This window comes from Triticum aestivum, chromosome 5D (genome assembly GCF_018294505.1).
Source record: "Triticum aestivum cultivar Chinese Spring chromosome 5D, IWGSC CS RefSeq v2.1, whole genome shotgun sequence".
In the NCBI taxonomy this organism is placed as follows: domain Eukaryota; kingdom Viridiplantae; phylum Streptophyta; class Magnoliopsida; order Poales; family Poaceae; genus Triticum; species Triticum aestivum.
This window is the reverse complement of record NC_057808.1, coordinates 136,468,886-136,481,835: the sequence shown is the minus strand read 5'-3', so window position 1 is coordinate 136,481,835 and position 12,950 is coordinate 136,468,886. Positions and strand designations below refer to the sequence as shown.

At 43.4% G+C, this 12,950-nt stretch overlaps 1 protein-coding gene across 1 annotated transcript; it reads left to right on the top strand.

Annotated features, from left to right (window-relative positions):
- Window positions 1-11,246: 11,246 nt before the first annotated feature.
- Window positions 11,247-12,082, top strand: LOC123124493 (uncharacterized). The gene is made up of 3 exons (XM_044545101.1): window positions 11,247-11,397; window positions 11,498-11,602; window positions 11,695-12,082. The coding sequence occupies exons 1-3, from the start codon at window positions 11,297-11,299 to the stop codon at window positions 11,993-11,995; spliced, it is 507 nt and encodes a 168-aa protein (XP_044401036.1). The 5' UTR covers window positions 11,247-11,296; the 3' UTR covers window positions 11,996-12,082.
- Window positions 12,083-12,950: the final 868 nt, after the last annotated feature.

Here is a 12,950-nt window from a genome sequence, read left to right as displayed (position 1 = left end):
GTTTTATTGAGATCTATTTATCCAATCTACCACAAATCAATCTATCTTTTTACCGTGGAGGGATTGACAACCCCTCTTACGCGTCGGGTTGCAAGTATTTGTTCTTTGTGTGCGGGTACCATTTACATAGTGTTGCTTGGTTCTCCTACTGGATTGATACCTTGGTTTCATAACTGAGGGAAATACCTACCGTAGTTGTGTTGCATCATCCCTTCCTCTTTGGGGAAATACTGACGTAGTTCAAGCGACATCAAAAGGAATTTCGGGTGCCGTTGCCAGGAGACATCATCAACATCTATCAGGTTCCTAATCACAAATCTCATCTTCTTGCAATTTACATAATTTGTCATTTGCCTCTCGTTTTCATCTCCCCCACTTCTAAAATGTTTTTGCGTAAAACACAAAAATATTTGCTTTTTTATTTGCCTTCTTTTCATTTGTCTTTTTCTCATTCCATCTTATGTTTGCTTGTGTTGCCATGTGCCTTCTATTTGCTTGTGTTGCCATGTGCCTTCTATTTGCTTGTGTTGCACTTTTTATTACTTATTTTATTTCGCGTTTTATCGAGATCTATTTATCCAATCTACCACAAATCAATCTATCTTTTTACCGTGGAGGGATTGACAACCCCTCTTACGCATCGGGTTGCAAGTATTTGTTCTTTGTGTGCAGGTACCATTTACATAGTGTTGCTTGGTTCTCCTACTAGATTGATACCTTGGTTTTACAACTGAGGGAAATACCTAACGTAGCTGTGCTGCATCATCTCTTCCTCTTTGGGGAAATACCGACGTAGTTCAAGCGACATCAGCGGGGGACGGAGGTGGCAACCCCGCGCGTTCGCTAAAGCAATTGCCCCTGAGAGCAAGTACAATAGTAGGCTTATAGCCCGCTTACATGCAAATTTTCACTATATGGAGGAGAGAGACATGAAAAAGTAAGGGGACTGGGCTCTCATGCAAGAGCCTAGCTATATGTGGATTCCTAGGCCGATACAAATAAATATGAAGAAAGACATAAAGAGAAGATGTGAAAAAGTAGTACCCTTAGGCCTCGTCCAATGCACCGGTGCTTACATGAGGTGCTAAGCACATTAAAAAGTTTAGAAACTAATGTCGCCAATGCATAGGTGCTTAACTTATTATAGCTAAGCATCCTTCATTTAATGATTTTGCAACTAAAGTTCTCCATGCATTGGTGGGCTTCTTTCATTCAAGTGTTTTTCCTAGGTTCCCGCGCTTAGTATTGTTTCTTCCTGTGGTCACCACACTCATCTCTCTCCTCTTATTTTTTTAGAGAAAAGACGCAGCTGAGCCCGAGTAGGGCTCTAGCCTAGTCCAACTTTGAATTAACAAAGCCATCAACTGGCTAGGATACAACGGCAATATACAACAGAGACCAAGAACAGAAAATGGCAAGATACAGAGACGCTGGAAAGCAGCTTACAAAGCGTCAAACACTTCACACGGGAAGGATCTACAATGGAACACATAGCTAAAGAAGTCGAGATCCTCCATCCCGACTAAACCAAGATGGAAGCGATGCCGGCATAGTAGAGGGAGTGAAGATGCACTGACATGACACGCCGTCACCAAACACTAAGGACCTCAGCATGACACACTCATCCAACTCCGTCTCCGAAGAAGGCCACAACCTCCTCGCTTGGATCGCGAGGCGCGGCACCGTCGAAGAACGGAAAGTCCCCATGACCATGGATGGGAGCCGCCTGACCGTCCCTAGGAGCGGATCAGAATGCACCAACTATGCCGACGAGGCTCTTCCAGTGCAAGGCACGCGGCACCGCCCACAACCAGAACACGCCGGAGGAAAAGCAAGGCTTGGACGGAGAAGAGCACGCCACCAGCAACTGTCACTGACCCAAACAGCACCCACCATCACTTAGCCCTCAAGGCAACGCCTTCAAGAAGGTCATGGCGTCAAGGACGCCGCCACCGCCCATCGGAGTAGGGTTTTCACCTGTGCAGCGGGGAGGTGGGGAGTGGAAGAGCAGACCTTGACCGACGTCTTCAAGAAGAAAAGGAAAGCGGCGGCCGTGGGCGTCACGTCGTCGCGGCCGGCCGGAGCGAGCCAAGGGGATTCCCCCAGTCTGGATGTCCACCACCAGCTCCGTCCGCAGTTCGGGAACCGGCTAGCCACCCTGGCGCGGCCAGGAACCGATGGGAGCGAAGCACACCGCGCTGGGACAAAGGACAATGGCCAGATCTGGTGCCACTAGCCGCCGGAGCCGCCACGCTAGGCCCCAATCCACCAGGGATCTGTCGGCCACCCAACCAGATCGATGGAACCATGCCCACTCCGCTGCTCGCGGCGGAACACAGATGGGCCTCGCCGGAGGGGCTGCCGCCCCAGATCCAACACCCTCCGACGCGGCCGGAGTAGCACATGCCCCACCGCCATAGTCCCCGGCTGCGGCACGGGCTTGCCCAGCGCGAGCCATGTGCGGCGGCGAGAGGGGAGAGGGAGCCTACGCCGGCAAGAGGTGGGTCACCCTGAGCCGCCCACAAGGGGCGGTGGTGCGGGGAGGGGGTGGGGGCAGGAGGCCACTCTCTCCTCCTAATTACTTTGCCACATCAGATTTTTCGTCTACATCGAAACCTTAACACCTGTAAAAGGTGAAGTATTGGGAGTGACCTTATAGCCAACCTTATTGTATGAGTGGCTATAAGTGGTGTCTATATATGACATGGCAACACCATAGTGAGCAGTTTTGGCTATACTATTAACTATGCTCCCGTTCTCCTAGAAAAAGAGTATTTCGAGGGTCTCCACCACGAAAATGCGCTTTGGTGGCTGAGCTAGGCCGTTATCACATCCCTCAGTACTCATCATGATCAGCGCCAAGCGGGTATGCAGCTACCGTATTTTCAGTTTCGGCAGTTGCACAATGCACGTATTTGCTGGCAAATAAATAGCTACAGCTCACGTACACGAGTCGGCACAGCAGTACGGGCACACTTGCCATCACCGGGTACTATCATGATAGAGACGCATCATGTGTACGACTGCGGCGTGCGTCAAAGCAGTTTTTTTAGCGCAACAAGGATGGAAAGGGTTCACGCCGGTGAGGCCATGCACGCAGACGCAGGTGCTAGCAGCTAATTTTTTTACCCCCAGAACCGTAGAACAATAGTTCTACGATATATTTTTCATTTATAAAAATAAATATGTATAGACAAACTAAAAGAAATACAGGCCATCTAGCCAACCCAGTTTTTTCTAACATAGTTAAAATTATCTATGAGTTCTTATGAAAGAAGGGAATTCATCCATTGCTCAAGAGCGGCAACGTTCTTCTCTTTTGTTTGATATTTGACCAGAGAAAGATCTTGGTATAAACCTTGCTTCCAAGCATGAATTCCTGGGGGAACAACCTTGAAGATTTTCCCATTCCTTTGCATCCAAATGTTCCAACATCCCATAATCACAATGTCCATGGCAATCGGGGCTGGGAAGCATTGCTTGAGAAAAATGATATTATCAAAAGCAGAAACACCTCTGCATCTGTGTGGAGCAATAGAATCCCAGCAAGAGAGGGCAAAATGGCAATCCCAGAGGAGGTGTAGGGATGTTTCTTCAACATGATCTTGGCAGATGGCACATTCATAACTCTGAAGCAAGAAATTTTTCCTTCTGAGCAGACTCCTGGAGCTAACTCTGTCATGAAGAAGCAACCAAAAGAAGATTTTGTGTCTGATCCTGCTGGCAGCTTTCCAAAGATCTTTAAACAGGAGATGAGTATCATGAGGTCCCAACAAATGTTTGTACATCTTGCTAACAGAGAAATTATTAGACTTCCACTCATATGCCCAGGAATCATTAGAATTTTCCAACTGGAGCAAAACTGGATTAATATCCTGTAGTTGCTGGAAGGCAACGGCCGAGAGAGGAGTATGAAAGTGTTGCATAAGGTCTAAGGACTGCTTCATGGTGGCCACTGAGCTTTGGTCATCTATTGCAAAAGAATGCAATTCTGGATATTTCTGAGCCAGGGGATCTCGGAGCCAGTTGTCTGTCCAAAACAGAGTAGAATCACCATTGCCCACAGTAGAACTTGCCACTTCCTTGAAGAGAGGGACTAATTTCAAATGTGCTTTCCACCAAAAAGATCCTTCCATTTTCCCTTGTGGTGGATTATTGGCGTAATAAGATTCCCAGATCAAATTAACCCAAGGCAAATTGTGCTTGTTGAAGAACTTGTGTAGATTTTTGATAAGCAGAGCTTGATTGTGAAGCTTAATATCCACCACTCCTAGTCCCCCATTAGGCTTAGGTTTGCAAACTGTCTCCCAAGCAATCATTGCTTTTCCAGATTCCTCCGAACCATACTTTCTCCAAAAACAATGTCTCAAGTATTTATTGATCTGATCTATTACTCCCACTGGTAAGTCAAGGCAACTCATGAAAAATGTTGGAAGGGCAGAAAAAACTGACTTGATAAGTTGCAGTCTTCCATCATAAGAGATCAAGGTTGAGCAACCAGAAATTCTTCTTTCAATTCTTTGCAGCATAGGACAAAAATCTTCAATTCTTAGTTTATGGACACTGAGAGGCAGTCCTAAATAAGGAAAGGGAAAGCTTCCTTCCTCACACTGAAGAATGTCAAGGATATTACCCATTTTATGAGGAGCCACATTTATTGGTATCACAATGGATTTGCTATAATTAACTTTCAGACCAGTTTGAGCAGTGAAATGTGCCAAGAGATTCTTAATCTGCATTAACTGCATATATTGAGCCTGAAGGACCACAATAGTATCATCCGCATACTGGATTACAGGAAAGTTAGGACAACTATTTACTTGCAGTGGAGGGGAGAGGATTCTATTTCTCATGGCCTCATTGAGTATGGACTGAAGCAAGTCAGCTGCTAGAAAAAAAGGAGGGGTGAGAGAGGATCCCCTTGTCTAACTCCCCTCTTGCAATGAAAGATTTTTCCAAGTATTCCATTGAGCAGCACAGCAGAGGTCCCAGACTTGAAAATCATATCTATCCAGTTGATCCATCTCTGCCCAAACCCTTTGGCTTTCAAGATATCTAAAATGGATTTGTGCTCAATTAGGTCAAAGGCCTTTTCAAAATCCAATTTCAAAATAAGAATTTCCTCTTTGGATTGCTGGCATTGATGAAGATATTCAAAAGCCCAGGCTAGACAGTCTTGAATTGTTTTAGACTTTATAAACCCATACTGGTTGATGTGCACTAGCTGAAGAATGACAGTCTGAAGTCTATTAGCCAGGAGCTTGGTGATTATCTTTATAGAACAATTAAGGAGAGAAATTGGCCTGTAATCCCCTGGCAACATTGGATTATCTTTTTTTGGAATGAGTGTAATATAAGAGGAATTGATGCTCTGAAGATTAACATTCCCATTATAGAAATCCTTGATCAGACTATAAAAATCATCAGCAATTATACTCCAACAACTTTTAATGAAGGCCCCATTAAATCCATCTGGTCTAGGTGCTTTATCTAGAGGCAATTGAGAAACAACAGCATCTATTTCTTCTTTAGTAAAAGGCCTTTCAAGTTCTCTCAGATTCTCTCTTTGCTGGATCAGGGCGTGCAGAGGAAAAGATTCCACTGTTGGAGCAGAAGTGCTTAATCTATCTTTGAAAGCTCTCCAAAGCATAGCTGCTTTCGCTTGATGCTCAGTTGTCTCATGGCCATTCTCATCTTGGATAGAGCTAATGTGATTCTTTCTATATTTGATAGTGGCTTTTGCTTGGCAAAATTTTGTGTTTTCATCTCCCAACTTGACCCATCTTATAGTAGCCCTTTGCTTCCAGTATGTTCTTTGATAAGAGAGAAGTTTCAGGTAATGTTCACTGATTATACATCTGCCATTCCATTTCACAATAGAGAGGGGTCTGAATTCTTCCACTGTATCCATTAGAAGGATGAAGTTGTTACAAGCTTTGATGGTGGCTGCAAGATTGGACAGATTTTTAGACCAAATTTTCAGACCTTTTCTAAGCCTCTTGAACTTTGCTGTGATCCTCTTGGCACTATCTTGTTCTTGCACATCTTGTGACCAGATATTATGCACAACCTCTTGAAGTTACCATGTTCAAGCCAAAAAAATTCAAACCTGAATAGATTTGATTTGGGAATGCTTATGCCTACTTTGATCACACATGGGACATGATCTGAGATGGGTTTTGAAAGAGCAACTGCTTGAGTATTTGGGTATGTAATTGTCCAAGATTCAGAAGAAAAGATCCAATTAATTTTTTCCAACAATGGTGCAGATTGCATGTTGCTCCAAGTATAGTTTCTTCCTTTGAGAGGAATCTCAACCAGACCAAGATTGCTAATAGCTTCATTGAATTGCAACATTTCCTGAAAGTTCCCACCCTCCTTATTCCTATTTTCAGGATACCTGATGTAATTAAAATCCCCCAAAATTAGCCAATTTACATCATCAGGAGTTTGAATGTTATTGAACCAGTCCAAGAATTCCAGCTTTTCCTCTGATGCACAAGGGCCATAGATATTGGTTAGAAACCAACTTTCCCCAGTGTGAAACGATGTGAACTGAATTGACAAAGAGAACCGATTTTCAAAAACTTTTTGCCCATGAAAGAAGTTATCATTCCAGGCTACAAGAAGGCCCCTAGAAGCCCACACAGATGGGGTAAATTCAAACTTGTTAATCCTTTTAGGACAAAAGTTTTTAACATAAGCAGAGTCAAAAAGTTCTCTCTTTGTTTCTTGTAGACAAAGGATAGCACAGCCAGATTCTTCTATCTTATTGGAAATTGCAGACCATTTATCTTTAGAATTGATCCCTCTGATATTCCAGTTCAATATATTCCAATTGGTATTCATTTAAATGAGCAGTAAATCTTTGGGCCAGGGCGGTAAGAGCAAGAACATTCATAGACAGCAAACATTCCAAAAGCCAGAAGTTGGCACACAGATACCAAGAGTGAGAAAGGTTCCAGCATGGCCAACACAGATCCACAGTTAAAGAACAACTTAGGGAGTTGCTTACAAACTTAACACCAGACCAGCACTTCATCATACAAGTTATTAGATTCATTCCAAAAGTTAAACTTGCTAGGAGTACAGCAGCTGCCTAGTGATCAGGGCTTAAATACTGCCTTGGCCTTGGGAGCCTCTTTCTTCCCCTCTTTGGAAGACTCCACCTTGGCTCCCCTCTTCTTTTTCTGCTTGTTGAGGATTTCTTCTGTTACTTCCTTAGCATCCACCTTGCAAAAGGAAGTGGATAAGTTTTTGACAATTTTTCCAGCAATTGGAGGGGGATCTGAGTGGCATGCCATGCGGTTCTTATTAACACAAGTTTTTTTCCTGAAACCTTTACATTGCTCTTTCAGTCTATTACCTCTCCTTACCTCGGTTTCTACCAGTGGTGCTCTATCCTTTCTCTTCTTCAGACTGTGAAGAGCACTAGTAGTAGAGGCATGATCCTCCAGTACAGGAGCAAGAGAGGAAGAAGATTTTGATTGAGGTGTGGATAAGGAGGGCTCCACGCTATCTTCTCCTCCTGAAATGCCCTGCATATCACAAGGGGGAACATAAGCTGTGATACACTTATCTGGAATGACAAAGCTGTATAAATGACTGCTTTCTGATCCTTGAAGGATAATATTCCACATATCAGAGGAGAGAAAACCCTTGGCCCAATCAAATCTGTCTGGGGATATCAAAGCAGAAATAATAAAGTTTGTCCACTCAAGAGGTACCTGGGTAACCTTATCAGACTCATTTTTAGGTGCAAAATGTGCAGCCCAAAGCTTTGCACTTTCTCCTCCCAAGCAATGATGATCTTCTTGTGGAGACTTGACAACTTTGCTATCAGTGGCTGCTCCATGAATCATAGTTTGCAGAGAGGGATCAGAGATATCAGGTGCAGTGGAAGCAGAGTTATCAGCAGCAGAGAGATATTTACCCTTTATGTCAAACCCAGGTGGTGGGCCCATGCTTCCTGATGCAACAGAGTCTTGAGGGACTGTAGCTTGCTCATTCAGAGATATATCCAAATTTTCTTGATGTGAGAGAGGAGCAGGTACTGACAGCTGATCTTTCTCAGGTTCAACATTTTCAGAAATGTGACTGTCAAAAGCAGCAGCTTGGTCAGTTGAGGGAGGCACCTCATTCCCAAAGCCCTCAACAGATAAAGTTCTTCTAGACTCCACAGGCTGTCCCAAAGAAGAGGTTGCAAATTCATCAAAAAAATCCTTTGCCAGAAGCTGTCTATTAAGTTCTTGGTTTTGGGAGTAGAGATCAATAGAAACAAGCAGATCTGGTTCTGCCACAGCAGCAATATCTGGCTGTGCAACTACAAGATCATCAATAAGAAGTCCAACTTGCTGATCCTCCATGAAATTTTCTGCATTTTGGCCAGGCAATTCCTCTGCTGCAGGGGGGAGTTGTGGTTGTTGCATGACAGGAGCCTCCATCAAATGCTCAGGAAGGAGAACAGGCACATTGCCTGCAGCAAAGTGCAAAGGTGGGTGCAGCAAATTAGGTGCAGGTGCTGCAAGGCCAAGAACTGGAGCATTTAAATCTATCATTGGCTGAATTATCCCATCTTGAGTTGCTTCAGAATCATTAGACCCAACAGAGAGAGTAATATCACTATTCTCATCCATGATTGGCACCTCTGCATGCGGAGGATGCATGTCATCAAAAGGCTCCATGAGGTCTTGCATTTGCATAAATTCCCCCTGATGCAGGTCAAGATCAACATTCAGGTCAAAGTTTTCTTGTGGCCCCCAGGGATGTATGTCTTGGGCCTGCTGAACAGGCACATTGACTAAATTCAGGTCCAAATTGACATGATTATGGTTCTACTCTTCTGCCTGGATGTCTTGCTCATCATTATTCTCCTCCTGTTGGTGCTGATTGATAGGCCCAAAGAAGTGGTGTTGGTTTGGATGAAAGTGAGGCTGCGGAGGAATTGGGTGCGGGTTTCCATCATGGGGAACAGGTTCTTCGTCTGCTGGCCCTTCTTCAATGATACGTTGCTGCAGTATGGAAACTGGGCAAGACCAAGAGTCTCCTCTGAACTCATTAGACCCTGTAAGAAGAATACTTGAAAGGAATATCTCGAAGTTCCTCCACTCTTATCTTGACTAGAATTCCAGCATCCGAGCTGAGCTGCTGATCCCACTCCATGAAAGTGCTAAAGGATTTGACTGCATTCCTAACCTCAGCAAAATTACGGAGATCTGCATGAAAGCCCGCAATAAAGATCCAATACTCATGATTAAGCTGAAATCTTCTCCAGTTCATTCCTTCATCATGCTTTTCAAAGATGATATGAACATCATCAAAACGATGCGGACTCTGCAGAACTAACTCATCTCTGTCGAAAACACTGTGTAACTGAACAAAAGCTTGCCCCAGCGGACACTTGGAAATCTTCTGAAACCCTAGTCGCTTGTGAGTGGTAAGGAATTCAGAAAGGATTTCTCTTACATTAGCAAAGTGGACCAAACACGAAGATACGAAGCACACAAACGGGTTCCAGTGCAAATCTCTGAACAACATAACACGGTGCTTGATATAAACAAAATAAAATAAAATCAATGAGTTAGCTGATACATGTAAACGATTTATAAAAATAAATATAATAGGATGGCATCGGGTAGGGCTTTATTCCTTTTACATCCTTTTTGAAAAATGTCATTATAAAATACTAGAGTGCATCTTATCTGTGCTGGTTAAGAAATACTCAATATTAAGTGTGGCTGGTTTAAGAATTGAAGGGTATTGATACTTGATAGTAATACAGATTGCGACCTTTAGTACAAAACAATAGAAAAATATATCATTTTGTATGCGTGATTTATCTTGTTTCTGGCGAGTTTTCGGTAAAAAAAATTTAGCTATGAGAGTTCCTTGGGGTTTTCACCTCTGGAAAACACCGATTAGTACACTCGTTGGCATGGCATTGTCATGAGAGGCAGTGATGATATGATATCGAAGAACATAATGAGGATGTGTCGTTCAGTTGGTACGAGAATTCTTACTACTAGGCACAATTGTTTATAAATAGCTAATATGAAATGAAAGTCAAACAATTTGAAGGCATTTTTTAACCCGTCAAACCAAAAAGAATATATATTAAATATATTAAAATGTGATCCAAAAATAATGGGGAAAGCATGTGCACGATGCATGCGTAAAAGATGAGGGCAAATGTTATTCCTAGTAATGACAAGAACAATTTGAATTATCCATAATTCGGCTATTTTTTGAACCATTCAAACAAAAAATTGATGTTCTGGAGAGGTTCATGAATCCAGTATCTCTTGATACTGAATATCAACATAGGACGAACAAGATTCGTGGATAAAAGCAACAATGGACTCCACAACAGCTATTTCAGCCCCCAAAATGTCAGCGGCATCCACCCTAGGAACCAAACTGCAACACATCCCAAATTATCATCTCATCAGAATCAGATCCAACAACAAGATGCAGACAAACCAGGCAAAGAAATGGCAGCAAAATCCGGTGGCAAATACAAGCTAAACACATTTTTTGTTCGAAAGAATTACCAGGGGAAACATAAATTGCGAGACTTGGCAATATTTTGCCCTAAATCCGCTTCCTCAAAGAAGAACTCCAGGCCATCCATGGCGGCCCGTCGCTCGCCCAGCTACCACGCGAAGGTGATGAACGGTCTGACCAGGCAGAAAAAGCTTTGCACTGCATGAAAGTAAATCTATCTATAGCGCCACATGTTCATAATACAAATATTAAATTTCCCACCAGCCCAACCTACCGCGAGCTACATGCCCAAGTTTGAAAACAGCCCAGCAGGCACATGACAGCATGCATAGCGCTGTGTACCCGAGGCCCATGTACAATCGCAGCGCCGCAGCCCATGGGACCATTGTATTGCAATTTAATAGCCAGCATATATCCACAGAAAACAAATCAGTACACATCGCAATGCTATAGTGGATGGCACAGATTTCAGCCTTCAGGTAGCTCGGCCACCAAAATGCCACAGTCGTCTCCACCGTGCGATCTTTGTAAGAAGATATAACAGGTTCCATCGCTATATGGAGTATGAAAATTATATATTGTATTAAATGGCCTAGCGAGCACCCAGTGTCAGTGAGGAGCATTTAGAACATATATGCCACCGGTATTAAATGTGCTAAATAAAGTGCTTTATTTGGTACTACTAGAAATTGCATTTAAATGCGTTCACAAACTGCCTTGATTTTCTGTATAAATCTCCATGTTCCATTGCTCAACCCAGTACCCAGATGAACCCTTAACCTTGCAAGGTTCCATGAGACCACAGAGCGCTGGCGCATTAGCTGCTACAACACTGGTGTTCCTCTCTTTGATCTGCAACATCCAGATTTTGGTCTCGGTCACGGGCTTGTCCAGGTTATCTACCTATCGCAAAGTGTCCTTGATTTCTTCTTGTTCTTATCTGTTCCTGCTGCTTGATTTATTTATTCTTTGATCCATCCCATGCATATTATAGCTTTGCGATGGATAATTCCCCAAATAAGCCAGAGCTCGGTGCTGCTGCCGCCGCCGGCAATCCAGAGGCTGTAGTCCCTGATGCCGCCAACGTTGAGGTCAACAGGTTAGCCCCTGGATGCTCAAGTTTCTTCTTCATCATTGTTTTCTTACTTACTACCAGGTATTTGCGATTCCTAATTAATGCTCGTTGTCCAGTGTGCCAGCGGTTGATGCTCAACACCCAGACCCAGCAGACGTATTGGCTTGGGCATTAAGACAGGGTCAAATTCATGCGGACCCACTTATGCAAAGGCTGGAAACTGTTGGAGCGCTGCTCGACATAGAAATGCAGATTGTTCCCCCAGTGCCCCACCAAGTGATCTTGGCTGCACTGGACCAGCTTGCCATGATGCCTATGCCTGCCGCCGATCATGCTCCTCCCGAAGCCTCACAAGAGATCGATATAGATACCGAGGGGGTGGAAGGTGATGTGCCGCCACCCCCGGCAAGTCCCTGAGCCGCATATATAAGCTGCCGATTGCAATCGACTATTTTACTATCTGTGTCTGGGAATAATTAATAAATATCGGCAGTATTATGATTTTATCTCGCGTTTTGCTTCGGATTCGTGATCCTAAACAGTGCAATTATGATTGTATCTCGCGTTTTGCTTCGGATTCGTGATCCTAAACAGTGCAGTGCTTTCGTTTACTACTTCAGTTCTTGTTACGTATACCTTGGTTCAATCATGACTGATCGACGACACTGTTTTGTATGTACGGACTAGTTAGATATGCATGTTTACCTGCCTTTCTTAAGAATATTTTATGTGCATCTGGATCTGCATCTTCGATGTTCTGTGTTCCTGGACTAATTGTGTCAAGTTATATATATTGCTTGTGTTGTGTGCCTAGCTACTTTTCATACTACTCATGTACAGGGATCGTGACTCCCATTTCATGCTTTTCTGAAAATTGATTCTGGATATGCATGTTTTTCTTCCTTCCCTAAAAATGTTGTGTGTGCATCTGGATCTGCATCTTCGATGTTCTGTGTTTCTGGACTGCTTGTGTTGTGTGCCTACTTTTCATACTACTCATGCATGCACAGGGATCGTAACTCCCATTTCATGCGTTTCTGAAAATTGATTCTGGGTATGTATGTCTTTCTTCCTTCCCTAAAAATGTTGTGTGTGCATCTGGATCTGCATCTTCGATGTTCTGTGTTTCTGGACTGCTTGTGTTGTGTGCCTACTTTTCATACTACTCATGCATGCACAGGGATCGTAACTCTCATTTCATGCCTTTTTTTTGCGGGTGAAAAATTGATTCTGGATATGCTAGTGCCTAATTGTACCTTAGGCAGGTTTATAGTTCATGTAAGCACAGCTCTAATTTTCATTTTGCATCCACATCTGAATTTACCACTATTTTAGATTCTTTTTTTTTTCATTGCAAACTCTCAGTAGTGTA